Genomic DNA, 24,835 nt, shown 5'->3' on the forward strand with positions numbered 1-24,835 from the left:
AGAGCGACTTTGGGACCAGCCAAGGCTACATAGTAGTGAGACACTGTCTCAAAAAAACAAACAAAAGAGGGGAAGGTTCTGAAACTAAGAGGCTAAGATTGGTCAACTAGTGGCTGAGACCCAGAGGGGCTCAGGAATGGAGGCTGTAGCTCTCCCCAGCCAGCATTTCCGGGCCAGCTCTCAGTGTGGGCAGGTGGCCCGGTGCAGACTTCCAGCACCTGGGAGTGGGACAGCAGCAGGAACTCCCACACTCCCACAGCAGATTAACCTTCCCTCTCTTTGTCAGGCCCTGGGCTGGAAAGAGATGCTGAAGCCAGGTTCCCAATCCGGCCATTCCTCAAAGTCCCTGAGGATCCCTTTAAAATGTGTTCTTGGGCTGTGTCCTGGCAAAACTGAATCTTTGGGGGAAAAGCCCAGGAATCCACGGATAGCTCCCAGTGTCTCTAAGGTCAGCCAGCACTTCATCTGTAGATGTGGGCAGCCGCACCCAAGGTTTCTCCAGTTACTCCCCAGCATGGGTAAGATCTGAGCTCCCAAACTCTTCCTCAACTCTAGAGGGCCCAGAGTTGGGAAGAACAGGCACTTATGGGTGTACATGCATAGCAAGGGCCTTGCTATAGCAACGGAAGGACTGGGTAGCCTGGGGAGATCTGAGCCGCCTTTCCAGGTCAGCACAACCTTGGTCCCTGCAGCTCCTTGAACATTTGTCTGGGCTTTAGGAAGGGAACTGACAGGCAGAGCAGCTGTGCTTTCTGGAGACCAAGATTTGGCAGGGGAGCCAGCATCCTGACTGTCCTGTCTTGGCTCCCATCTGTGCAGGCTGTGGGTAAACGGGGCTGTTAGACTCTTGTCTACCGTCCTGGCAGGACCCCTCACCCCATGTGTGGCCCCAGGTTCTGCATGCTAAATATCTCCGTAGGCATTCTCAGAACCACCCACTCTACCCCCCTCTGGGCTGCTCACCAATGTTGGAATGCTTCAGCAGGCGGCAGATCCGAGCCTCTCTCTCCAGTTTCTGGTGATCTGGCAACAGAAAAGGGCAAGGTATCACCTTGTTTCTCAGCAGCTGAGGACTCATGGCTGCCACGTCAGGATAGGTTCCCAAGTGTGTGTGTGTAGCAGCCACCAAACAAGAGGTTACCCAGGGGATTTGATGAAGGAGTCCACCCATTGCCTGGCTTCTGAGGCACCCACCTGGCTGGCTGCAAGGGAGAGGACATGTGTGGGTACCTACAGCCATAGAGAATTGGTTCCTGGGACAGAGACACACATAGGAGGCAGTAAGTAACTCTAGGCTGAGAGTGTTCCCAACAATGTAAAGAACAGGAATTCTGTTAGCGGCACACTGAATCCTTCATTTACTGTTCTGATTCCGCTCTTAGCTAGTTGTGGGGTCTGTCAAACAATGTGCCTGCCAGGTGGCAGCAGGCATGTGTCCTCAGAGGCCAGAGCCCACTGCTTCTGCTTGCCCCGCCAGACATAGATCTGGCTCTGAGACAAGCGGCCATCAGACATCTGGATCCTCATTCTCAGGAGGACTGAGAGTTGGCTCACTTGCCAAATACCCATCTCCTCTCGACAGGGTCAGCGGTCCTGACTGTTTCTCTATCACGCCTTCCTTAAGGCCCCCAAAGATGGAACAACTTACTAGCCAGAGTTTTACATTCCAAACAAAGGTGCCAGGAAGCTTTTAAGAACAGATTGAAGGGCTGGAGTGATAGCTTAGTGGTTAAGAGCTCTTCCAGGGGACCAGGGTTCAATTCCCAGCACCCGCATGGCAGCTCACAGCAGTTTATAATCTAGTAACATGAGATCCCACACCCTCTTCTGGTCTCTGAGGACACCACAAACACATGTACATAGACATATATGCAACTAAAACACTCACAAAATAAGATAATAATAAAATGAAATCTTAAAAAAAAGTGGATCGAGATAGCAATAGCAAAGCCCCCAAAAGCCCCCTGTCTAGAAGGGAGGCCTCTACCTGGCCAGAGCCTCAGCCTCAGCCTCAGAGGGAAATGCGGGGCAGGAAGGAAACCGCAGCTCTCGCTGCAGCTCATGCACACCCTATCTTGCTAGCTAGTGATGCTGCTGTGCACAACCGCACACACACACACGTGTGTGTGTGTGTGTGTGTGTGTGTGTGTGAAGGAAAAAAAGGCAGGCTTTTCAGCACTAGCACTAAGGACAGCGGCTGCCTCCCTGCCAAGACTGGGAGGGGGTGGACAGGGAGAGGGTGGAGCTGGTATTTTGAACCCTACCTCTTGCTGAGTGCTGAGCCCCTCCCAGAATGGCGAGCTCATAATGAATGTGCCAATCCAGACCTCAGAGGGGTGCCTTCCTCACTATGGGAACTCCCTAGGACTGACAGAAAGGAAGACCGCAGGCATCCGTTACAAAATGCTGTTTGGGAGGTGTGCAAAGGAGTCTTGGGGTCTCTGGTCCCCAGTGCTGGAGAAAGTTGTCACTGAGGGAACTCAGGTCTGGCTGAGTCTTATCTGTGGTTGGATGCCTGAGGTGGGATCCATGTGGCCTAGGGTATGGACTTCTGTGGAAACGGGGCAGCTAAGCCTACAACAGGCAAGTCCTTGGAACATACTGGGAAGGCTTTCTTCCTCCCCAGAGCCAGGCCTCAGCCCACTGTCACCAGAAGCCCTGGCCTCCCCACTCCTTCAAGGAGATCATTCACCCTGTACTCCAGCCCCCTGTGGAGGGCCAACAGAAGAGGAGGGGTGGGTGGGGGTGCTGAGGAGCAACCCCATCTTTTTCTCTCTGAGACGGAGTTCCTGAGTCCCATCGCCTAATAGGAGCTCAAACATGAGATGGGAATTTGCACCCCAAACAAGAAAAGGGCACATAGGGGGGCTGTAGATAAGCCGGCTCATTTACTTTGGCAGTAGCACACAGACATGCACACACACACACACACACACACACACACACACATTACACACCTGCTAACAACCCAGGGGGCTGGTTAGGGAAACTCAGGCAAAAGATGCGCTATTTATTCCTCCTGCCAGAGGAACACCCCTCAGATAGAATGCAGCATTCATCACACTCCCATGAAAGTACTTATCAGAAAATAACAAAACAAAAAATACCCAACACAATTTTACTCAAATTTTTCACTAAAGCGGAGCCTGCAATTATCCACCCGCCTGCCTGAATTCTAATGATAGTGCAGTGTCCCGAGATGCCACCCTCGGGAATGCCGAGGCCTGGAAGCTTTTCTAGGTGATTCTGCCATGATCTCAGTATGCAGGCCTACCTGACTTGCTAGGTTGTCTACTCAGTCAGATACAGACCTCAGGTGTCTCCGAGCTCAGCTGCATGTGTGGGGCCCAGGGCTGAGAGCCAGCAAGGCCCAGGCCATGAGGGAACCTGAGAGAAGAAGCAGCTCCAACAGAGCCTGCACACCCATGCTAAGTGACTCACAGCAGGGTGAGGCAGCCCCCTCCGCCACACAGGATGCACCCCTCCTCCCCCGCACCAGCAGAGCAGGTGACCCAGTTCAGCCTCAAAGCCAAGGCCTCTCCTCCATGTTCAAGGGCTGTGACAAAGGCCTGGCCTGCATCCTCTGCAGCCTCCACACACTGAAGAGCCTGTGTCCTTGCGAATGTCGCTACAGAGGCATAAGCAAAGCAGCCAAGAGCCCAGTGACAAGGTTTCCCTCCTTCCTCACCCCACGGCCCCATGAAAACCACTGTAAGACCCCAGACAGTCTGCATCACCCACTTGCAGAAACAGGATCAATGCAAACCCCTTTTACTGACTGCCCTTGGATAGGACTTAAGGCTCAAGCTGCCTTCCAGATCCAGGGACTATTCCGACAGCTTTTGGGAGCCGATGCGAATCCCTCAGGGTTCAGGGAGCAGAACAGAGCTATTCTGTGCTGTCACTAGACAGGTGACAGAACGAGTGTCCATCACCTGAAAGATGACAGAGGCAGGGCCTGCCCCCAGGTGCTGGCAGCCGGGCCACAGCATGTGACACGTCCTTCTGAAGCACCTGCCACATGACAGGCACCATCTGGGAGCATTACAGGTGACAACCTGTTTAATTCCAAAAATGCCTGAGAGGCAACAGTAGCAAGCTGGTGGCTGGGGACAGGAGGGACAGCCCACCTTTGATCCCAGAGACACTCAGGGTGTGGCTCCAGGGGCGCAGTGGGCCCAAAGGACAAGCTGAAGTGACAGTTGTAGTACTCTCTGTAAGTGACTCTCATTTCCTTGCCCTTTCTCTAGAGATAAGGTTGAGAGCCTCTGCCCTCTCCGTGCACCTTCCCCTCCCCCAATTCTCCACTTGTGTGCCCCCCACCTGCTCCCTGGCAGAGGTGACTCACAGCAGGGGGGCTGGGGTGGCAAGCAAGAGGAGCCACTAAGCAGGGGACAGGAGAGCGTGGGTGGCACCACCCTGCCAGCTGCAGGCTGTCATGGGAGGACACTGGGTGGGACGGAGGAGGGGCAGGGAGAGGGAAATGTGAAGCCCACTTACACAGGAAGGGCTCCCTTCCCTCACTCCCATCTATGGTCCTGGGATCTCTGCAAGTCTGAGAACCGGAGCCCATCTGCAGCTGTGCGGGCCTGAGTCCCACATGCTGTACGGCTTAGGATAAATGACACTCCTATGCTGGGCCTCGTTTGGGTGATGGGAACAGTAACAGGGTCTGGTCCCAAAGGACTGTCCTGGACTCCTGGACTGTCTAGAGGATACACCCACACCATGCCTAGTGCAGAGCAGGTCCAGGGTGTACCCTATCAGTGGACATCCCTCCCTCACCCCGGGAGGCTGCCAGAGACGCCTGGAGAGCCTCTCCATTCTGTGGGGACACTCAGGACCTGTGAGGGACCCTCAGAGATACACAGGCCAAGTAGGAAGGGCCTGGGGACTTGGACATTGCCAGTGGGGGCAGCTGTGGGTCCCTGCTCACATTGCCTTTGCTTAGATACACAGGAGGCTAGGAAAGGGGCTGGCTGTGGCTTCCTGGGCTGTTTCTTTAGGCTAAATCAGCTGCATTGAGCACATGAGCCTAAAGCCAGCATCAGTGACTCGGGTGAATGTCAGCCTGCCTGTGGTACCTCGAGGGACTGTAGGGACACTGGATAAAGGATGACTGGAGGTTCCCGAGGGTCAGGGCATGTCACCAGATTCTGGCCCTCTCCAGTAATCAGCAATGGGACACAGACTACCAATAAGGCTTGGGTTGGCCTACTTGCAAGGCCCACTGGGGGGCTCAGTATCTCTCCATTCAAAGAGTAGCAAAGATGACAAATCCATCATTGCTGGTCCTGTTCAAAAGCAGCCAAGGTCACAGCAGAGAAGGGCTCTCCCTCCAGCCTGACCGCTCACTCGGCTCATGCCTAGCCTGTGTTCCAGTCTGCACAGGGATCAAGGGCCTGCTCCCACTGTCTTTGGCCTAAGGGACGACCTGTCCCAAGGTAACTGGCACAGCCATAGGGTCCTGCTTTCCTTCTTGTCTCTCTCAGCCACATACATTCTGGACAGCCTGGGCGCCAGTCTTCTCAAGTCCCAGAGGGCTCAGAGCAGCCACATCATATGACACCTGGGTATACTGGCCCAGCCTGGTCTGGTAACAACACACTTCAATCCCAAATCACATCCACCTGGGAGTTCAGCATCAGAATTTCACACTCCCAAGGGACAGCATGCTCAGAATACCAGTTGCCAGTTCTTTGTGGCAGTGAGCCACTGGTCTGGAGACTGTGGGACAACCTGGACCAGAGACTAAAGATTTCCAGTCAGGCCCGCGTACGAGGCTGAAGAATGACAGGTCAGAGAAGGGGAAGAGACTGGCTCTCACTGTGGCTTTCTGTACATGCTTTGTTTTGAAGAAAGCATCAAGGCTCGGTCAGCAGCCATGAGGAGAGATGGCTGCATTGGTGTCCTTGCAGCTGCCTGTCAACCCACAGGCATCAAGAAAGGAGGCGGGGTTCTTGAGGGCCCCTGAGCACCTGCATGCAGCACAGACCTCCACTGGAATTGCCACCCATACCACTGTCATGGGCCTCTAAACTATTTTCCAATTAGTTAGAGATGGCTGGCATTCTGGGGTCTGGGTGAAGTCACTCTGGGGCTGCAGGGCAGGGCCACTGTTCCCTCCAACGGGTCATTTGTCATTCCAGCTGATGTTCCCCTTCCAGAATCCGCTTCAGAAATGAGAGCCTGCCCTCCGCATGTGGGTGCATCTCAGCCTGGAAGCACAGGTGTGGCTTGGCATTCCAGCTCTCTCCCTGCCAAGCTGGTATCCGAAGCAAGGCTGTGGAGTGAGCCCTAAAATTGAGGTCAGTGCTGCATGCTGCCATAACAGTAAGAGAAACTGGGGAGTCCCCCCCACACTCAAACATATATCCCCCCCGACTCAGTCTTTGAGGCTAGGACGGCAACTACTCCCCAACCCAGGACAGGGCATGGCTCCGGTTCATTCCCGCAAGCCACAGAATTATACAAACATCCTCGCGTGGACACCTGGGTTACTCCTCCTGGATATCACACAGCCCGCCTCCCTTAGTGCTGCGGATTCACTGTGTTCCAAGAGCAGCCAGGGGCTCTGAGAGCTTGCTCTTTCCCCGTCTCTGAGTGCATGTGACTGCAGCTTCCAAAATTTATATCATCTGACGGGTATCAGCTGTTGTGCTGGTCATGGCCACCGCAGTGGGACGGGACTCCTACATTACTACTAGGAGCAGGCAGGGATCTAGGTGAGGAGCCTGGACCCTGAGGCCTCAGTTCTGTCAGCTGACAAGCTGAGCTGCCCTCCTCTCCCAGTCTGAGGGCCACCTGGGGTGCAGGTCTCAGACCAGCCTACCTTACTAGGTACCACCAAAATGTCATCCAGAGACAATGGGAGAGCTGTGGTTTATACTGGAGACTAAGCACTATACACGTACGCATGGGACAAAGAACAAAAGCTTTTGAGGTCAGGGGCCTCTAGAGTACAAAACATGCCCACTATGACCCTACACTTAAGTCGTACACAGGCCACCTCAAGACCACCGACTCCTGGTCACGGTAGCCTTGTGCCTGACCTCTGCCTCTGCCTCCCAGCTATCCCCACCTCCTTCTCATCCTGCCCAGAGTCTACAGCTACTGCCCAGGTCTTCACGCGCATTCCAGACTGGCTACCTGGGACCCAATCTAGCCTGGAGCCTGCTCTCTGAGGCTAGGAAGCACTTCTTCCTGCTAGAGGAACACAGGGGAAACCAGCAAATGAAGTCAAGGGCTCCAGACCAGCTCACTTATACAATCCACACTGTTCACTGCTGTTCTGGTCTCTAGCCTGACACTCTAAACCACCCAGAGAGGTGCTGTCACGTCTGTGTAGCCAGAGACACCTGACACATTGCCAGTCGGCCTCTCCTGGTGCCCACCAGCTGATGAGTCTCAAGCACCCAGCCCCAGGCCTGCAAGAAGGTGAACACCCTGCTTGAGAACCGAGGGACAAGTGACCCTAGGAAAGCCAGACTTACGGTGGACCTTCCCTGATATACAGGGCCCTGGATAAGGACTAACACATCTCCCTCACCTACCACAGGGGGCAGGGGGCACTGTGCACAACATGGTGCGTTTCCTCCCCAGGGTCAAGGGGCTCCAACACATAACCCTTGGCAGCCACTTCTGACCACGCTGACCCCAGTCTATGTGCGTGTTCATACCAGCAGCCACACCCTATGGCCAGTCAGCCCTGGAGTGCCTTACCTCTTTCTCCACCTCACAAGCGAGGCCGTCAAGGGCCAGGGTTCCTCAGCCACGGCCTGTCTCTCCACTTCTGATTTCTCTGGGTCTAGATTTCAGAAGCTTAAACTAAACCAACTGAGTCTCTGAACTGCCTTCCACCATCTTGTCCACTCTACCGGATAAAACAGGATACCCAGGTAAGTTTGAATTTCAGACATATTTAGTATAAGAATTCAATATGGGACAAAGTTAGAATCTTTTTTTAGTGTTTATCAAACATTTTATCTGGCAACTCCAGTCTGGATCCCTCATTCAGGGTGGCTGGCCCTGGAGATGGGGAGCCCTCCCTTCCAGGGCTCTTCACTTGTCCCCTATACCCCAAAAGTTCAAGTCAAGTCAACGGAACAGTTATAGGCTGACCCTGGCACTGGAGAAGACATCCCACATGCCAAGCCCCCAGCACACTTCTCTGGGCTCCCACTGACAGAGTTGGGAGGATTGTGGTTTTGGCCACGGATGAATAGGAAGGAGGGGAGGATCTCCGGGAGAATAGGACACTGCCTATAGCACAAGCTTAAGCTGTTGGGTGCTCCAGCGCCTCGTCTCTATTAACCCAGTTCTGTGGATTCTGGGTGCTGATCCCTTGGATAGGGGGTGTTTGGGGTTGTGAGTAGTGAGGCCAAGGAAGACATGTTGCCAGCTACAGCAAGAACCTCACATGTGGACCCTGGAGTCACACACACCCCAGGCAGGTTCTGAGAAGATGTGGACCTTCTCTCCTGCCTTTCCTCTTCTGGGGTGCAGCCCCAGCACCCCAGGCCCCCGAGACATCAGGACAACTTCTCCCCATTAGCTTTGGGCAGGGTGTGTCTCCTAATGCAGAAGGTGTCATGTGAGCCTTTGGGAGACCAGGGGCCAGGCATGCAGGTAGAGCTAGCTGGGCAGAACCTGGGAACAAAAGAACTTGCTGGGCTTGGATCCTCATCTGTTAGATCAGTCCACCAGTGACGGCAGGCCCGCCGATGATATGAACTCCCACCTGGGACATCTGAACCCTGGTCTGCCTTACCTGTGATCCCACTGCGTGCCGCAGCTGGCTTCTTCTACCCACCAGCTGTGAGACTCTGCGTTCTCAGTTTCTGTAAGATGTCGCCTCCTCTGTACCTGGTGAGTGCGTGTTGTCGTGGAGGTATGGGAAGAGTACCTCAGCAGCAATGGGGACCATGATGAGGACACATTCAAGTTCTCCCCATTCCCATGGTCCACCCAGATACAACCACTAGCCAGGAGCGACCTTTGCACAGGTTTCTGTAGCTGCACCTCCACACGGGGTGTCCACAGAGACAGCAAAACCACCCCCAAAGGAGCAGCTGTTTAGTGTGGCAGTGTGGGAAGGGAATAACATAAAGTGTTTCTGAGACTCATATGCCTAATGATCTCCCTACTGCAACTCATTTCCTTTAGCTGCTTTTCTTAAGAGTAGCCGTATGTGTGTGTGTGTTTGTGTGTGTGTGTGTGTGTGTGTGTGACTGTGAGTTCTGTCATTTATTGGGAGGCCTTGTCTCTCTTCATTCAGTACTAACTTCTTCCTCCCAACAGCTTGAAGGACCAGAGCCACCTCCCTCTGGGTGCACTGGATGTGGGGGCCACAGTGCTCCCCAGATTCCTGGGGTTATCTGAGGAAAAGTGAGGTCCCCATCTCTTCACTGAACTTGAATAACAAATGTAAATGAAGGTGGCAGGCAGGTGTCTAGAAATCCCCCAGTGTTTTGGGGGGCCTTTCTCCCTACTTTAAGAAGTCTGAACCCAGTATATAGGAAGGAGGATGCTTGGACAGTTGGGCAGAGACCCTAGGGAGAGCTGGACACCGTGGAGAGTACGGTTCTGGAATATTCTCAGCTCAGAGCTGGAAGGCTGCAAGGTGAGCCAGTGGCCCCAGCGCCGGCAGGGCTCTGCCGGCTGATCCCTGACAGTCAGTAGAGAAGAGCGTTGAGTGCACAGAGGACAACAGTGTCCATGGAAAGCCCTGAAAGTCAGGACGCCACTGCTATCTGGCCAGAAGGAGCAGTGGGGAAGGGGCTGCAGGCATGGCTACATTCATGCTCCCAGCACGTTCGTCTGAGTAGGCAGCTTCATCTCCATTTTCACCCGGGAAAACTGAAGTGCGGGGAGGATAAAGCACAGAGTCTGTGCCAGGCACCCTCTCCAAGAGGAGTCACCCACTTGAAGCTGGCAGCTCACCTGACACCTTCTCCCTCACCCCTTCTAAAGGGTGCAAGAGGCTAAGGCTAAGAAGCCTTGGGAACCTATGGGAAGGCAGCCGGGACAGCGGGGACACAAGACAGAGAAATGCAGACAAAGGTGGGTGGTGACAGCAGGGTTCTGTCTGTCGACCAGAGCCAGGCAGGAGCCTCTGCAGCGCCATCTCCCGGGCATCACCATCCTCCTGAGGCTGACTGTGGACACAGGAGGGAAACAGGCAAAGCCTACAGCAGCCAAGTCAAGGCCAGCTCCAGGTTATTGCTCAGACTCGGATTTGACCCAGGGTCGGTAGGGTCAGCTTCCTTGCAGGCCTCCCTCTTGGCTAAGATTCTGAGGCCATACCACAGTCATGAGTTCCTGGGAGTCACTGCAAAAGTTGCACTGGCTGAGTAATGTGGGTTAAGTAGAAGTTTGTTAGGGTCAAACGGAAAGCCATCTTGGGTCCAGCAGGCGTGACAAGGCAGACCCAGACCTGGAAATGGCCCCAGCCCAAGGAGGTGCAGAGAGCTCAAGCTCCACCTGGGCTGTATGACGCCACGGGGCTACTCACTGGGCACCTTCCTTCACAGCTGGACGACTTGTGCCCCCTTCCCACTGCTAACAGCCTAGCATGGTGCTGCTGACCCGTTTTAGGTGACCTCATCCCTGACTGCTTTTTCTGACCCTTTTCACATTTAATCTTACCTGGGGGCCCATACAAGACCCCGATGTGTTTAGACAGACCCCCACCCATCCTACAGATTCTCCCCGCCTGCTAGGAGCGGGGCTGGGATGAATTCCTGGGCAACCATTCAGAGATTCTGCCTGGAGTGGGGCTGAATAGCAATGATGACCCAACTACACGATCCCATTGCCATCCTGCTGCACCCGAGCACATAGTAGAAACAGGTCTGAGCACCCGATGACGTCAAGGAAGTGCCACACTGCCTCTCCTGCTGAGGATAGATGCTAAAGCATCCCATGCAGGATGCTGAGCAGTCTGGGGGCTGGGGCACACACAGGCAAGAGCAGCCAAGAGCTGACACTTGAGAAAAAGTTCTATGTTAAAAGTTTATTATGAAAAAAAAATGCTCGTTGGGTGGTGGTGCACGCCTTTAATCCCAGCACTCGGGAGGCAGAGGCAGGCGGGTCTCTGTGAGTCCGAGGCCAGAGCAAGGTCCAGGACAGGTTCCAAGGATACACAGGGAAACCCTTTCTAAAAAAAAAAAAAAAAAAAAAAAATTACTCAAGAAAAGGTTGGGGCTGGGCAGTGAAGATACCCTCGGTGGAAACAGGCAGGGCCAGCCTGCCTTCTGAGAGCAGACCAAGGCAGAATAGCCCTAGGGAGAGTACTGGGGAAGGCGGTGTGGGGGTGGTGTTTACAGATGTTTGTAAGTTCAGATCCACCTCCGCTGCTGCCCCCCCCCCCACTGCCATTGCCCACCGCCCACTGTCTGGCCCAGCTGGCAGGGAGCAGGGTGATAAGGGTCCCCCTCCCACACCCATGCCCCCACACACTGGCAATGCATTTCAACAGACGTCTGGCAGCTAAAGGGTTCGTGGGCACTCTGGTCAGGGTCATGGGAAAGAAGCCAGACCAAACCTGGGGGTTCAGATGCCCACTCCCCACAATCCTCCCAGCTTGTGAAGCACTTTGAGGATATAAATAGAGGGGTTGATTAATTAAGGAGGTTGCCAAAGTCTATGGAAAAATAGATGGTTTTCTACTCAGGCCTCACAAATTTCTACTTACCACTCGATACTCAGCCACCAATGCAACTTTTGGGGTTACTTTTTCTGACCTCCAGGAACTCATTCCCAGCCCCACCCAGCAGGCGGGGAGAATCTGTAGGATGGGTAGGGGTCTGTCTAGACACATCAGGGTTTTGTATGGGCCCCCAGGTAAGATTAAATGTGAAAAGGGGCCAGAAAAAGCTGTCAGGGATGAAGTCACAGGAAACAGGGGCCAGCAGCACAGTGCTAGGCTGTTAGCAGTGGGGAGGGGGCACAAGTCGTCCAGCTGTGAAGAAAGGTGCCCAGCGAGTGGCCCTGTGGGGGTCATACAGCCTGGAGAGTCCACCACCAGCCCAGGTGGGGCTTGAGCTCTCTGCACCTCCTTGGGACAGGGCCAAGGTCTAGATCAGCAGGGCTTCTGAGGGGCCCGGGAGGACCAAAGAGGACTGAGGTGTGGCTACTACCTCTCAGTGGTGGGTGGAGAGGCAAAAGGAGACATCAAGCATTAGGGACTTGAGTTGCTTAAGTTAATCCATCTGGATGGGGTTTTTAGGCAGTTAAATTGATTGAGAAAGCAGCATGGTTTTGCCGAACATAACTCATGCAGCTTTTACCAAGCAACTGGCTTGGCCAAGGCTCCTGTGGGTCTGCTAGCATGGCCAGGAACCAAAACAGAGCTGGGAGAAGAGCAGTCTTTGTTCAAAAGCACAGCACACAACAATGGGAAGTAACCTGTCTCCCAGACACCCTTGCGTATCAGGTAGCCCTCACGGCAGCCAGGGACACGGGCAGGACAAATCACCAGTGTGGCAAAAGCCGGATCAGCCTAGGATGGTGACAAGAGGGAATGGGGCTGACCACAAAACTCAGTATCCTTCTGGGTACATGAGGCCCATGGTCCACCTGCCTTGCGAGACCAAAAATTTGTGCAAGCCAACACCACGTCAGTGAGCATAGAAGTGTCCCGAGTTTGGGCACAGTGTATACTGCAAGCCCTCTGCGGGAGCTAACCCCAGCACGATTACCACCAGTGTGGGGCATTCATACCACACAGAGACAAAGTCACTCGTGTGCACACACACCTAATGTGCCTCGAATCGTGACCCTCCTTTGTGCTCTCCCCCCCAGGAGTGTGCAGTGGAGTGTGTGCAGGCTCAGGGATATGGCCGGGAAACCATGGGAACTGAGTTCCCACGGGGCCTGGGCTCTCTCTGAGCACAGAGGGCTCCATGCTGGTTCTGTGTCTTGAGAAAGAAGAACCCAGCTCACAGCCCCAGACCCTGAATCACATCTCAGGACAGAGGGAGGGCCCACTGACAGCAGGTGACCCACATCTAACGCATGAGGAATCTCAGGAGAAGGTGCACCCAAGACTCTCCCACCAAAGCTGGCTCCCCATCTAGGGCACAGAAGAGAACTTGCTCACTGTTCTGGCCAAGGTTCCTGCATACCATCAACCTCCCTGGCCCTCTGGGCTGGAAGTTCACCATGGGGAGGGACTAAGCAACCTGGGGTATTACCCAGCGATGGGGATAAAGACAGCAGCTCATACAGAAGCACCCCGATTTGGGGATAAAGACAGCAGCTGATAAAGAAGCACCCCGGGGCCTTGAAGACCTTGAAGACCCAATCTTAGGTTTAGAATACACTTCCAAGAGGAAACACATATGAAAGCCCTGATGGTCTGGTATACAGCAGGTGCTCAAACATGCTTACACATATGTCGATAAATTGTAGGTGTGGTATCAGCTATGTGACCTGTGGGTTGTCAGATTGGAAACTGGAGACAGTGGTTCACATCCTCAACACACCCACTAGAGGAGACCTGCCTATGCCCTAATTCAGCCCCAAAGCATCTCCCACTCAGGGTAAGAGAGGTGAGAGGTCAGGGCTCCTTGGCCCTCAATTAGCTCAGATTTCAGTCTGGAAGCTCACCCAGGCTGCAATGTCTGAGGACGGGAGGAGGAGGAGGACGTGGGAAGAGAGGGGTGACGTGGCAATATGCCATCTCACATTGGCAGCCACCCACTCGCCACCCCATGGCCTCACCAGGCCTCCAGCCCACCCCACTTGGGGATTCTATCCAGATCCCTATGCAGTGCCATGACCCCCACTCACTCTGTACCCCATCCCCAGGAAGCCCCAAGAGTGACTTCTGATAACATGCCTGAAATGTTATCACCCCCACCCGCAACAGGCCCTGGCTCTGTCTGGGTGATCCACCCAGCCAGCACCACGTAAGACCCCTCCTTGCACACCTGCAGGCCTGCAGAGGCCTCCCTGGGGCAGACAATGCCATACTCTGCTCAGAAGACTCAGTTAAGAAACCATGTGGATACCCAAGGTGTGCCAGGATGGTACCTCACCAGCAGCGCGATATCAACAGGAGCTCGCCATCACCCACCCACAGCTTGGAGTCACTGCTTCTCCTCGGCCATAACTTTAGGGAAATACCACCTAGTCCCCCAGTGCCTGACAACTTGTCGCTTCAGGTCTGGAACAGAGATGGAGAAGCTACGTGGGACCCCAGAAAGATTAAATGGCAACCCCCAAACTGGAGAGTGAAAATTGTGAGCTGAGGGCAAATTCCTCCCATGTCCACTCGGCCAAAGCCATCTTGAAGGCCTTGGCATTCCATGTCCCCTCACCACAGTCCCCATAGGCAACCCCTGCCGGATCCTACCTCTGGCTGACAGCTTCTTGGTATTAATGATCTTGGCTGCATATTCATGGCCGGTACAGAGCTTGACACAGCGTCGGACCACAGAGAAAGCCCCCCTGGAGAGGACGCAAGGCAGGAGACAGACACAGAGAGAGGGAGTGAGAGGGAGAGAGAGAGAGAACCAATTAATCTCCCAAAGACACTTGGAATCTAGCCACTACCAGGCCTTAGGCACATGGCCAGTGACCAAAGAAAGCCTGTGCCCCTCCCACACAGTCCCCACCACTCTACTTAGCATCAGCAGGACAGGCCACTCTTGTGGGGACTCTGTGAGGAGGAGACCAGCTGGTCTCCTTGAGAGGGTCCCCACTCCATTCCTGTACAACACCCAGGTCCTGATCCATCGGTCAGCTGGAATGAGTTCATGATACCCTGGCATGTCCTTCCAAGAGGCAAGGCCAGTCTGGAGCACAGGGGTACTGGGAACCGGTGCAAACTGGATACAAGGACTCACAGAAAGCTTGAGAGTGGCATTATATTGCTTAACTGCAAAGCCGGAGGCAGGGAGCCCCTGGGATACAACATTGTCCCCATGCCACAGAAGAGGACATGGGGGTCCAGGGTGAGGCACAAGGAAGTCCCGGGACTCATGGGTATGGCTTACAGTGACGGTATCAGGAAAGGCTCTGCATGCTGCCCACAGAGCTGAACCACAGAGATCTGGAGGAGAGGAGAGGAGGCTGAACCAGGCCAAGCGCTCCCTGGTCTAGCCCCTCACATCTACCTCTGCACCCTTAAGGTACTCTTCTCAGAACGCCATGTCTCAGATAGTGACCATCATTTCCTTTTTGGTACAGTCCTTTGAGCTAAATCTTTATAAAAATGTATTATTCACTTTTCTAGGAAAAAATAATAGCTCTCTATCTGATTGGCTCCCGGATGGCTCGGGCCATTATGGCCAGCGGTTATGCTCCACAGCCGCAGGACTCAGTGGCTCCAGTTCCGGGGCAGAGACAAGGTCTTAGGCTGGCCACCACAGCCTAGCTGCTGTGACCCTGTGGACAGGGTGCAGGCTGCTCAGGGGCGGGGGTGGCAGGCGTGGCCTGTGTTCTATCAGTAGCTTCTTGTTCCATTTTTCCATTTATGTGAGAGTTACAGTCTCAAAATATTCCTTTGTAAGGAAAATGTAAAGAAAGAGTTATTGGTGGTTTTTTTTAATCTCCCAGTTTTCTTCTTTGGTTTTGTTTCTAGCTGTGTTAGAAGAAACCCAGAGCCTTGCACACTGTAGGGACGTACGCCACCTCTGAACCATACCCTACTCTGGTCTATTGTCCCCTACAGCCACTGTGTCTGCACCAGCCTGTCACTTCCTGGGCCTCAGTTTCCCCATCTATATACTGAAGCAGCAGGCCTCACAGAGTGGCTATGTGGCTGTCTGTCTGTCCCAGCCAGCCTCACCTTCCCTTTGCTCCAGGCCTGAGCTGCCATCTGTGTTGCTCAAGCCCAAGGGGTGCAACGCCCGCAGTTTGGCTGTGCAAGCATCTTCTGGGAGGTCCAGGCCAGCTCCTGAAGGGAGTGCAGAGCCTTGCTTTTCCGTGCCAGGGCCAAGACCTCATAGGAAGCCAAACTGTGCATCTCTGCAATGTCAGACCCTGTCTTAGGTGGGGAGACCATATATAAAGCAGGGTAGAGGCCCGCCAATACCCTCTTATCAGCAGAACGGGCTCCTGGCTGCTGACCAGACCCGGGGAAGGACATGGGTGACTGTGAGCCACAGTCCACCTGCAATGCGAATGTGTCCAGACACAAAACTACCAAGAGTCTGTGATTGGTGGACAGCCTACAGACTGCTTGGAGAGCTCCCTCCCCGGTCCAGATGCCCCCTTTTCCTCTGCAGAAGGCTCTGTGCTGTCAGCTCAGGCTTGGGCTAGGCACTCAGCAGGGAAGGGAGAAGCCAGGCCTGGGCAGCTGCCAGAGGGAAGAAGCAGGGATGAGGCTGTGAGGTGGAGAGGTGCAGAAAGAGTCAGGCAGCCAGTGAGTTCTCAGTAGCAGCAGCGAGTGGTGAAGGAGGCCTTGGCCTCAGTCACAGGCAGGAGACCCCATTCCAGCGACTCAGACACCCTCCAGGGAGAAGGAGGCTGCTACGAAGGGAGAGGAGGAAGGCCGACCCCCGGAAGCTGCTGTGTGTGTGCTCAGTGCCTTGGAGTCACCTCTTCCATCACTTTGAAGCCAGCTCTGAACAGGCTCCTTGCTATCACAGCCATTCCCCAGACTGCTGCAGGCCTGGAGAAGCAGCTGCAGAACTACTCTCTTCTTCCCCAGTGACTCTGCCACCTGCCACATGTCACTGTCCCAGCCACAAACATGTTTAGCCTGTATCACACAGGAAGGCGATGGGGGGGGGGTTTCCCTGACACAGTGGCCATCTTCATGCCACCGCTGTCCCCATCAGGGCTCACAGCACTGTTCCCTCCCAGCCCCTGTCTCTCCAGTTAATAATGACTGAGAAACAGTACGGAAAGATCCTCGGTCTGAACTGTTACCCCGTCCCTGCCTCATACGCATCCCTCAAGACCCAGTTCAAACAGCTTGGTCTCCTCTGAGGATCGCCCCTACAGGGTCTCACGGTAATTTATTTCTCATGTTCGTTTCCATCCCTCACCCCCACCCCACCCCAGACTTGCTAACACTGAACCTAGGATTTCCTTCACACGAGGCAAGCGCTCTACCATCTAGCCCCCTTGTTATTTTTTTAAAGACAGACTGCTAGCAACTTGCCCAAGCAGACACTGTTTCTTTTGATTAAGAAACTACCATAATGAGCCGGACAGTGGTGGCACATGTCGGGAGGCAGAGGCAGGCGGATCTCTGTGAGGTCAAGGCCAGCCTGGTCTACAGAGATAGTTCAAGGACAGGCTCCAAAGCTACAGAGAAACCCTGTCTTGAAAAACCAAAAGAAAAAGAAACTACCATTATATTATGATTTTTGTATCTTCATTTTTTAAAAATTGTGACAGAAAAAATACCTATTTTTAATATATTATATTTTAATTTATTCTTTTGAGAACTTCATGGATGTACACAATGTATTTTGATCATATCCACCCCCACTCCTCTCTCCTAACTCCTCCTGGATTATCTCAACACATTCCTGTACCAACTTCACTTTTCCCAGAGCCCACGTAGGCCTTGAACTTTCGATCTTCCTGCTTGTCATCTTGAGAGATGGGGGCTTAGTTTCTCCACTTTCTTATGACCATTTATCTGTCCATTTCTGTCCTTCCCTCCCGGGGCTCTCTACAGGCAGGCCTGTGTCCTGCCCACCCTGAATTCTGGTGCTAGGCCCAGCCCTGAGTCTATGACATGGAAGTCAGGACAGACAGAAAGCGCCACAGGTGCTTCGGATGCTGGAGCTGCCAGATGCGGTGCTGGTCCAGCCTAGCAGTGCAGGAGCGGCTGCAGGATGATGGCCAGGGAGAGGGGCAGGAAGTAGGAGGGGTTCCCTCAGGTTCCCACGAAGTAGGCAGACCCTATTAGAGTGGCCCAGAAAAAGGGGGCCACCTACCAACACTGAGGCTACATGGTCAGACTCAGAACCAGCAGAGCCCGGAGAATGGGGGCTTGTAGCCCCTCCGCTTCATAGCAGCACAGGCAGGCGGGTTGGGCCGTGGCAGTACTCACCTCGGAAATACTACTAACTCCAAAACCAGCCATCTACCCGTGGCAACGGGGGCAGAAGCGGAGCCATGGGCAGAAAGAGGTCCAGAGGGAGCTGGACACAAAGCAGTGCAGGCCCACACTCCTGCTAGACACTGCATGAACTTCATCTGAGCACCAAGGTCACTCGTGAGATGCCTGATGCTGGCTGCCTGCTTCAGAGCTGAGGAGAAAGTGATTTGAATAACCTGTTCAGATCACAAGGCCCCAGGGCGCCAAGTGCGGTATAGGGCTTTTAAAATCAAATAAACCTAATTAAAACAAGAAAATGCTCTTTGAGCCCTGATTTGCTGAGAGCTCCAAATACTGTCTCATTTATACAACAGTACCAACGATACCTGGAGCCGGGGCCTGAGAAAAGGGGAAGAATGAATTCCATGCAGGACTCGAGCTCCAGAGCTGGGTGACCTGAGGCCACTGCTCTCCACACCTGTTTGTCACTGGGGTGCGTCTCCATTGCAGTCCCCCAGGGAAAGGTTCCAGGGGAAAAGCATCTGTCCTGTCAGATGACCACAGATGACCAGAGGAAAGAAGAGTCAGAAGGAAACCCGTTTGCTCCCATCTTCTCAACAGCTTGGCAATTCCTGCTCTGTGACAGATAGTCTGGCCACCTATCCCCCCCACCCCCACCCCGCTTCACAGGCAGCATCTGGTTTCAGGATTTCCAAAGGTCCTGCCTCTGAGATGCCACCAAGCCAGCCAACACCAGGAGCCTGCTGCCTGTTGCTGACCACGGACTTCTGTCAGAACTCCCTTCCCATTCCCCTCTATGACTCTCTGACCAGCCTCTCCTGCTGTCCAGGCTGCCCCCTGCTGCCTCACCTATGGCTACTGCAGGGACTAAAGCTGATGCTCACAGGAGATGGTAGACCAGTAGTCTCAGGTCCGTAGTTACTGACTCTGCCCAAGATTCGGCAGGGAGGACCAAGTCACTTTCACACTGGCAAAGGCTGAGTTACCATGGTTCCCAGATCTTGGAGTATGGTTAAAAGATACTGGCAATGACATCCTTTGTCCTACAGACCCTGTTAGGATGTGCTCTGGGGACTTCAGATGGCAAGTGGATAATGGCTGTTCATCTCCTAGACCATGTCTGGCTGAGATGAGATGACCCCTGCAGATGCTATACAGCACCGTCCAGCACCCAGAAAGCACCAACCACATGGTTCTGCTTCTAGGATGGTGTAGATAGGGACCAGACCCCTGCCTGCCCCAACAGGTCACAGAGCCACTGCAGACTGCACTCAGGACAGCCAAGTCAAAGGGGTGCTCTTAGTCACCCCCCACAAGGTTTGGAGTCTATCCCCTTAGTAGGCATTCCCCCACTCCTTTCTCTGCATCCTCACCCTGTATCCGTGCCCTATGGCCTCTTCTTGCTAGCCTGGGCTTTCCTGCCTCTGAGTTTCTGTTGGCCTGTGCCTGTGAGGGAAGCTAACTATTTGCATAAGTACACCTGCCACCAGGACTTTGGCCCTCTCCCACAAACGCCTTTGGTTGCCTGACAACCGAGTACAGCGCATTTCACATCCTCCTAGAAGCCAGCTCCAATGGCAGAGCTGAGTCAGGGACTTTGCCATCACAGAAAGGCTGCTGGCAATTCCAGGGGCGCCTACATTTTAGGTGATCGGGAACCTTGAATAAAAATCAAAGCTCCAACCCTCCTGGCCCTGTTGACAGACGGACAGATGTTACCCAGACAGGTTCCTTGTCTAAGGGCCCATGAACAAATACTCAGTACTCCTAAATGACCCCCAGAAGATTCTCTCAGCAGGTCCACCCCATCAGATTCCTCAGTTAGATCTACCCAAGCAGATCTGCACAGGGGATCCTCCTCAGCAGAGCCTGCCCACCAGACACCACCTTCTACCTCCAGCAGAACTTTTTGGAATAAGCTGAGCAGGCAATGGTTTTATTTCCTACTCAAAATTACTGGATGGCTATTTTGAAACCGACCATTTGTCTCATCTTCTGACCTGGTCAGTTCCAAGCATGCTCTGCTAATCAAGTCAGAGTTAAAAGACAGATGAGAAGGTGGAAGGCATGGCCACACTGAGAGCCTTCACAGTTTATTTATCCTTAAATTGCAATTTATGTGCTAATGTAAAAAAAAAAAAACACCTTCCTCCCTCTGCTCATAAGGGGTTCTTAAAAGTGAAGATGCAGAAGCCTTTTCTATCATCTATCTACCCATTCATCCGTCTGTCCATCCTTCCATCCATCTCTCCATCTGTTTATTCTAATCTAACATGGAGTTTCCCAGGCTGATTCTGAAGCACTGGTCTCAAGCCGTCCTCCCAACTCAGTCTCCTGACTGGCTGGGACTACATGCTCACATCCACAAGCCTAGTTCTCTCCTATTTAACAGTGACCTAAGCAATTTGCTGGAAACATTAACCTCTGCTTGGAACAAAGTATCAATTTTATCACAAGATTTTTCTTTTATGTGTTTTTCAACTTCTAAGCAACTATACAAGAACAGAACCCAGCTGGGCAGTGGTGGCGCATGCCTTTAATCCCAACACTCAGGAGGCAGAGGCAGGCAGATCGAGGCCAGCCTGGTTTATGAGAGAGAATTCCAGGACAGGCTCCAAAGCAACACAGAGAAACCCTGTCTCGAAAAAGAAAAAAGAAAAGAAAAAAGAACAGAAGCCATCTATCCAGCTATCACTAACAGGAACTGCCTTTGCATTATTGTAATTATGACTACAACGTGTGCATGGGAGTAACCAAGGTCAGTAAGAACACACTGGAGTCACTGTGCCCTTCCTGACGGCAGGTGTGGATCTGCACCAGGAGACTTCCCTACATAGGAGCCGTTTGTCTATTGTTCTGCTCCCTGTCCCTGTCAGGACACCACATGCCTTGGACACATCTCCCACAGCACTGCTTTGCTGTGTGGACACCCTGTGAGTGACCTGCAGTAGTGACCCTCCACTCCTTCACTGACTCGAGTCAGAGCTGGTGAGGGGAGCATTCCAGCTGTCTATCATTCTAGACAGAAGCAAAGTCCTCATGGAGAAACGCTTGCTGTCCAGTACCACCACAGATGGCTGGAGGGTAAGCTGAGCTCCCAGACTGCCTGTCCAGCCCTGCCCAGCATGCAGACATTCTGGATTCTGAGCACTGGGCTTGAGGCAACCCTCCTGGGGACAAGCATTTGAACAGCCTGAATTCTGTCTGCATGCACACAAGTTCCACATGGTCTCCAAGCACCAAGCGTGGCTTTCTCAGCAAGCCGTTGCTTGGAGTTTGCCTTTTCCATGGAATGGTACTGCACTCAATGCCCACACTTTGCCAAGAGCCCCTTCTCGGGCTGTGGAGAACATCCTCATTTGCCAGCTGGGTACTTCTCTGGCAACTGAAGGGTTGTTTCCAAGATGCCATCCCTTAAACTGCCTGCCGTGAGCAATTTGGTTATTTCCACGGAATTCATTTCCAAAAGCACAATCGTTGGGTGCTTTTACATTAATTTATGACCCTAGCAACAGCCAGGCATGTTCCAGCTGCCAGGCACTCTGGCCCTGGCCTGAGATCCCCAAAGCTCCCCCTGCTCTGCACTGTGGCATCTGTTTCTTAGCATGTAATGGATCACCCCAATCTATGCCTGAGTGATCACATGGTGTCCTCTGTAAATCTGTGTGATCTATCCATGACAACACCAGTTATGTCTCTGGTGTGGCCCCATTCTAATTTAATGACATATGAAATTATCCTCTTCTATTTTTTAATTTAAAATTTATTTATTTACTTTTTTTTTCCGAGACAGAATCTCTCTGTGTAGCCCTGGTTGTCCTGGAACTCTGTAGACCAGGCTGGCCTTGAACTCACAGAGATCCACCTGTCTCTGCCTCCCGAGTGCTGGGATTAAAGGCGTGCGCCACCACTCCCTGCTCTATTTTTAGTTTTTTCATCTTATTTATTTTGTGTTTGTGTGGGCATGTGCTTGTATCTTGTGTGTGTGGAGTGGGACATTAATTCTTTTTCAGTGTAAGGCTTTTCAGGACTGCGAGTCTCCTAGGAGGGCAGCTTTCTCCTAACCTAGTGACTACAGAAATCTTCATTCAAAGAAACACTCCAAGAGAACTGAACATTTTGAGGAGCAAACACTGAATCCTGCTGGATGCTCTGTGTGACCCACAGAAGCCCATAACGGAGGCTTCTGAAGGGGAATGTGGTCACCCATCAGAATACACCATACACACCCAGATTCCTTGGCCTCACCCCAGGATCACAGCTGCTGCCCTCGGAGGAACTGCGAGCATATCTCAGATGGGGAGAGCCCTAGCAGGGCACCCATCTTCTCCCTGTAGTCCCAACTGGTAGGGTTGAGCTGAAGGGGACACCCTCGGCTTCCTGTGACCAGGCCTGTTGCCTGGCAAAGCTCACGTGTGTGCAGAAGGCTGTACACTGGGACCCTGTGTCTGACACCTCACGAGTTCGGGTGCTGTTGATACAAGGATGTCTTTATCCTGGTGACGAGCCTCCACGACCTGTGCTCACCACTCTCCGTGAGCTCAATCTCATGGCCACAGCACCTCTCAGTCTGACTCCTCCCTGCTGGACTGTCTGGTTACCCTGGAGTCTCAAGGCAGCAGGATTCATGTGTTGGGGTGGTACTCTGGGACCAGGTGAGGCCTAATAGGCTCTTAAGGGCTCCTCCCCACTCATGTTTCTCTTGCCCAGCACCCCTCACATTCAGGCCCCTGTCTGAGGGGTGTAACAGGGGCAGAGTCTCTACCCCTCTTTCTGGATCCTTCCCATTCCCATCGAAGTCCCCAGTGTCACAGACTGGCACAGGATGCTTCCGTCTACCGCCCACACAGGGACAGGTCGGGAGGTGGGAGCAGGGCCACAGGCATCCTGGGCAGCTGCCAGCGCAATGGACAGCTGAGAGGGCATGCTTGGGCAGAGCAGGGAATGGGATGGCTCACCAGTCACCAGGCCCTGACTGCTGACTCTCCTGTCCCAGCAACAGGCCAAGCATTGGCTGCAAAAGTAACAGCTGTGAAGCAGGAATAGAGCCCTGGGCCACAGCTGCCTGCCCGCACAATGGCTGAGCGGGAGTAGAGCCCTGGGCCACAGCTGCCTGCCCGCACAATGGCTGAGCAGGAGTAGAGCCCTGGGCCACAGCTGCCTGCCCGCACAATGGCTGTAGAGCCCTGGGCCACAGCTGCCTGCCCGCACAATGGCTGAGCGGCAATCTCCGCCCGTCCGCAGGCCGGCCCTTCGCTTTTCAACGTGACTGAGTCCCACCTTCTGGCCCTCTACTCCTCCCTCCATTCTGGCACTGAATGATCTGGAAATCTGCCCTTGACTTGGCAACTGGCGTTTCCACAGTAAGGGGCCACAGGAGCAGGGTGTGGGTGGTCTCTGGCAACCCAGACCCGCCCAATATCCTTTTCTGCTGTAAAATCTAGGAGAATTTCCCCCATCTTGGCCCATTCCCCATTTTCCCAAGCCTCCCCCATAATGTACCAAGAAGCCCATACCAGTCGAAAAGGTCACACAAGGCTGGCTTGCTCATCTCCCTGGCACCCCAGTCATGACTCAGCGGAGACTCATAAAGCATATTAATAAATTCCTAAGGTGAGCGTGTAAACTACTGACCCCTCCAGGCTCTACCATGGCCATCCTCGGACCACGGAAGTGACCTACCCCCACCCCAGCCAGAGTCAGCCAGGTGGCAGCAAGGTCAGACGCAGGTGGCAGCGAGAATTTGCCGTTAAGGCTCAGCAGACATGGATGATGTATTTACCCTAGTGGATACGCTTGAAACAGGGATGCCAAGGAAGAGGGTCAAGGCTCATCACTCCAAACTCAGAGATATCAAGGAGACAGTAAAGGAGCGCGGCTTTGAATCAGGCAGGCAGGGTAAAGTAAGTTTCAGGTAGGAGCTTGTGTTGTGTTTTGTTTAAAGAACCTACTGCGGAAAGCAAAGCTGAGGCATTTTTTGGTTCAGCATGAAAGGCTTCGGAGCGGCCCCTCTCCTCACATGCGAATCCGAACATGCTAGACGTCATTAACTCTTCCTAGGTTCACTAGGCCAACGGCTGCTCATCCTTGCTCCCAGACTGGGAAGACAGAGAACTACAACTTAGCAGAGCTCAGGCTTTGGGAGTCAGGGCTGAGGAAGGCATGAACTCACCTAGTGCTGGAAGTTCAATGAGGACAGGCCTAACCTCCTAGAGCCCTCAGAGAACTCAGAGGAACACTCCCTAGGGCTTCGGGCAGTGGGAGGGGGGAACGAGTCATTTTAAAGACACTAGAGTATTCTATTCCTCTTAACAAAGCCTGCTGGCCAGGATGCTGGCTAACTAAAGCCAGAGCTGACCCCAGCCCCATCTAGCAGTCCTGTAACATGTATGAGGGGAAAGGAGGGGAAGGAGAGGCAGGCACGACGATCACAGCCTGGACACTAAGACCTGAGCCCGGAGTGACAGACTTTGTCCCCAGCATGCAATCTTCGAGTCTGAAGGTCTGTTCTTCCAGAGCTGTATTCACGACATTATGTCCATCCTTCAACCAAAAACCACAGATAAAACAGAAGGACAAAAAGACACAGAGCAAGCAGGCTCCAATGTGGCAGGGAGACGCTGGAGCTGGCAGATTGAGAGCTGGAAACAGCTACGAGCAACATGTTAGAGGCGCTAATGGGAGACTGGAATACGTGCAGAAGCAGATGGGCACTGTGATCCTAGAGTGGAAATTCTGAGAAAGAACCAAAAAAAAAATTCTGCATATCAAAGACACGGGCAGAAATGCAGAATGCCTTGCAGGAGT

The 24,835-nt window shown here is 53.3% G+C and overlaps 1 protein-coding gene across 18 annotated transcripts in view; it reads right to left on the bottom strand.

Annotated features, from left to right (window-relative positions):
- The window catches only part of Camk2b (calcium/calmodulin dependent protein kinase II beta), an 86,960-nt gene that overhangs the window by 35,968 nt on the left and 26,157 nt on the right, over positions 1–24,835 (bottom strand). For all 18 annotated transcript variants that reach the window (XM_038321363.1, XM_038321344.1, XM_038321327.1 and 15 more), the window contains exons 2-3: positions 14,360–14,454; positions 964–1,023 (exon numbers count right to left, since the gene is read on the bottom strand). In XM_038321363.1, coding sequence (XP_038177291.1) covers positions 964–1,023; positions 14,360–14,454 — 155 coding nt within the window. The remainder of the gene's footprint in view (positions 1–963; positions 1,024–14,359; positions 14,455–24,835) is intronic.

This window comes from Arvicola amphibius, chromosome 1 (genome assembly GCF_903992535.2).
Source record: "Arvicola amphibius chromosome 1, mArvAmp1.2, whole genome shotgun sequence".
In the NCBI taxonomy this organism is placed as follows: domain Eukaryota; kingdom Metazoa; phylum Chordata; class Mammalia; order Rodentia; family Cricetidae; genus Arvicola; species Arvicola amphibius.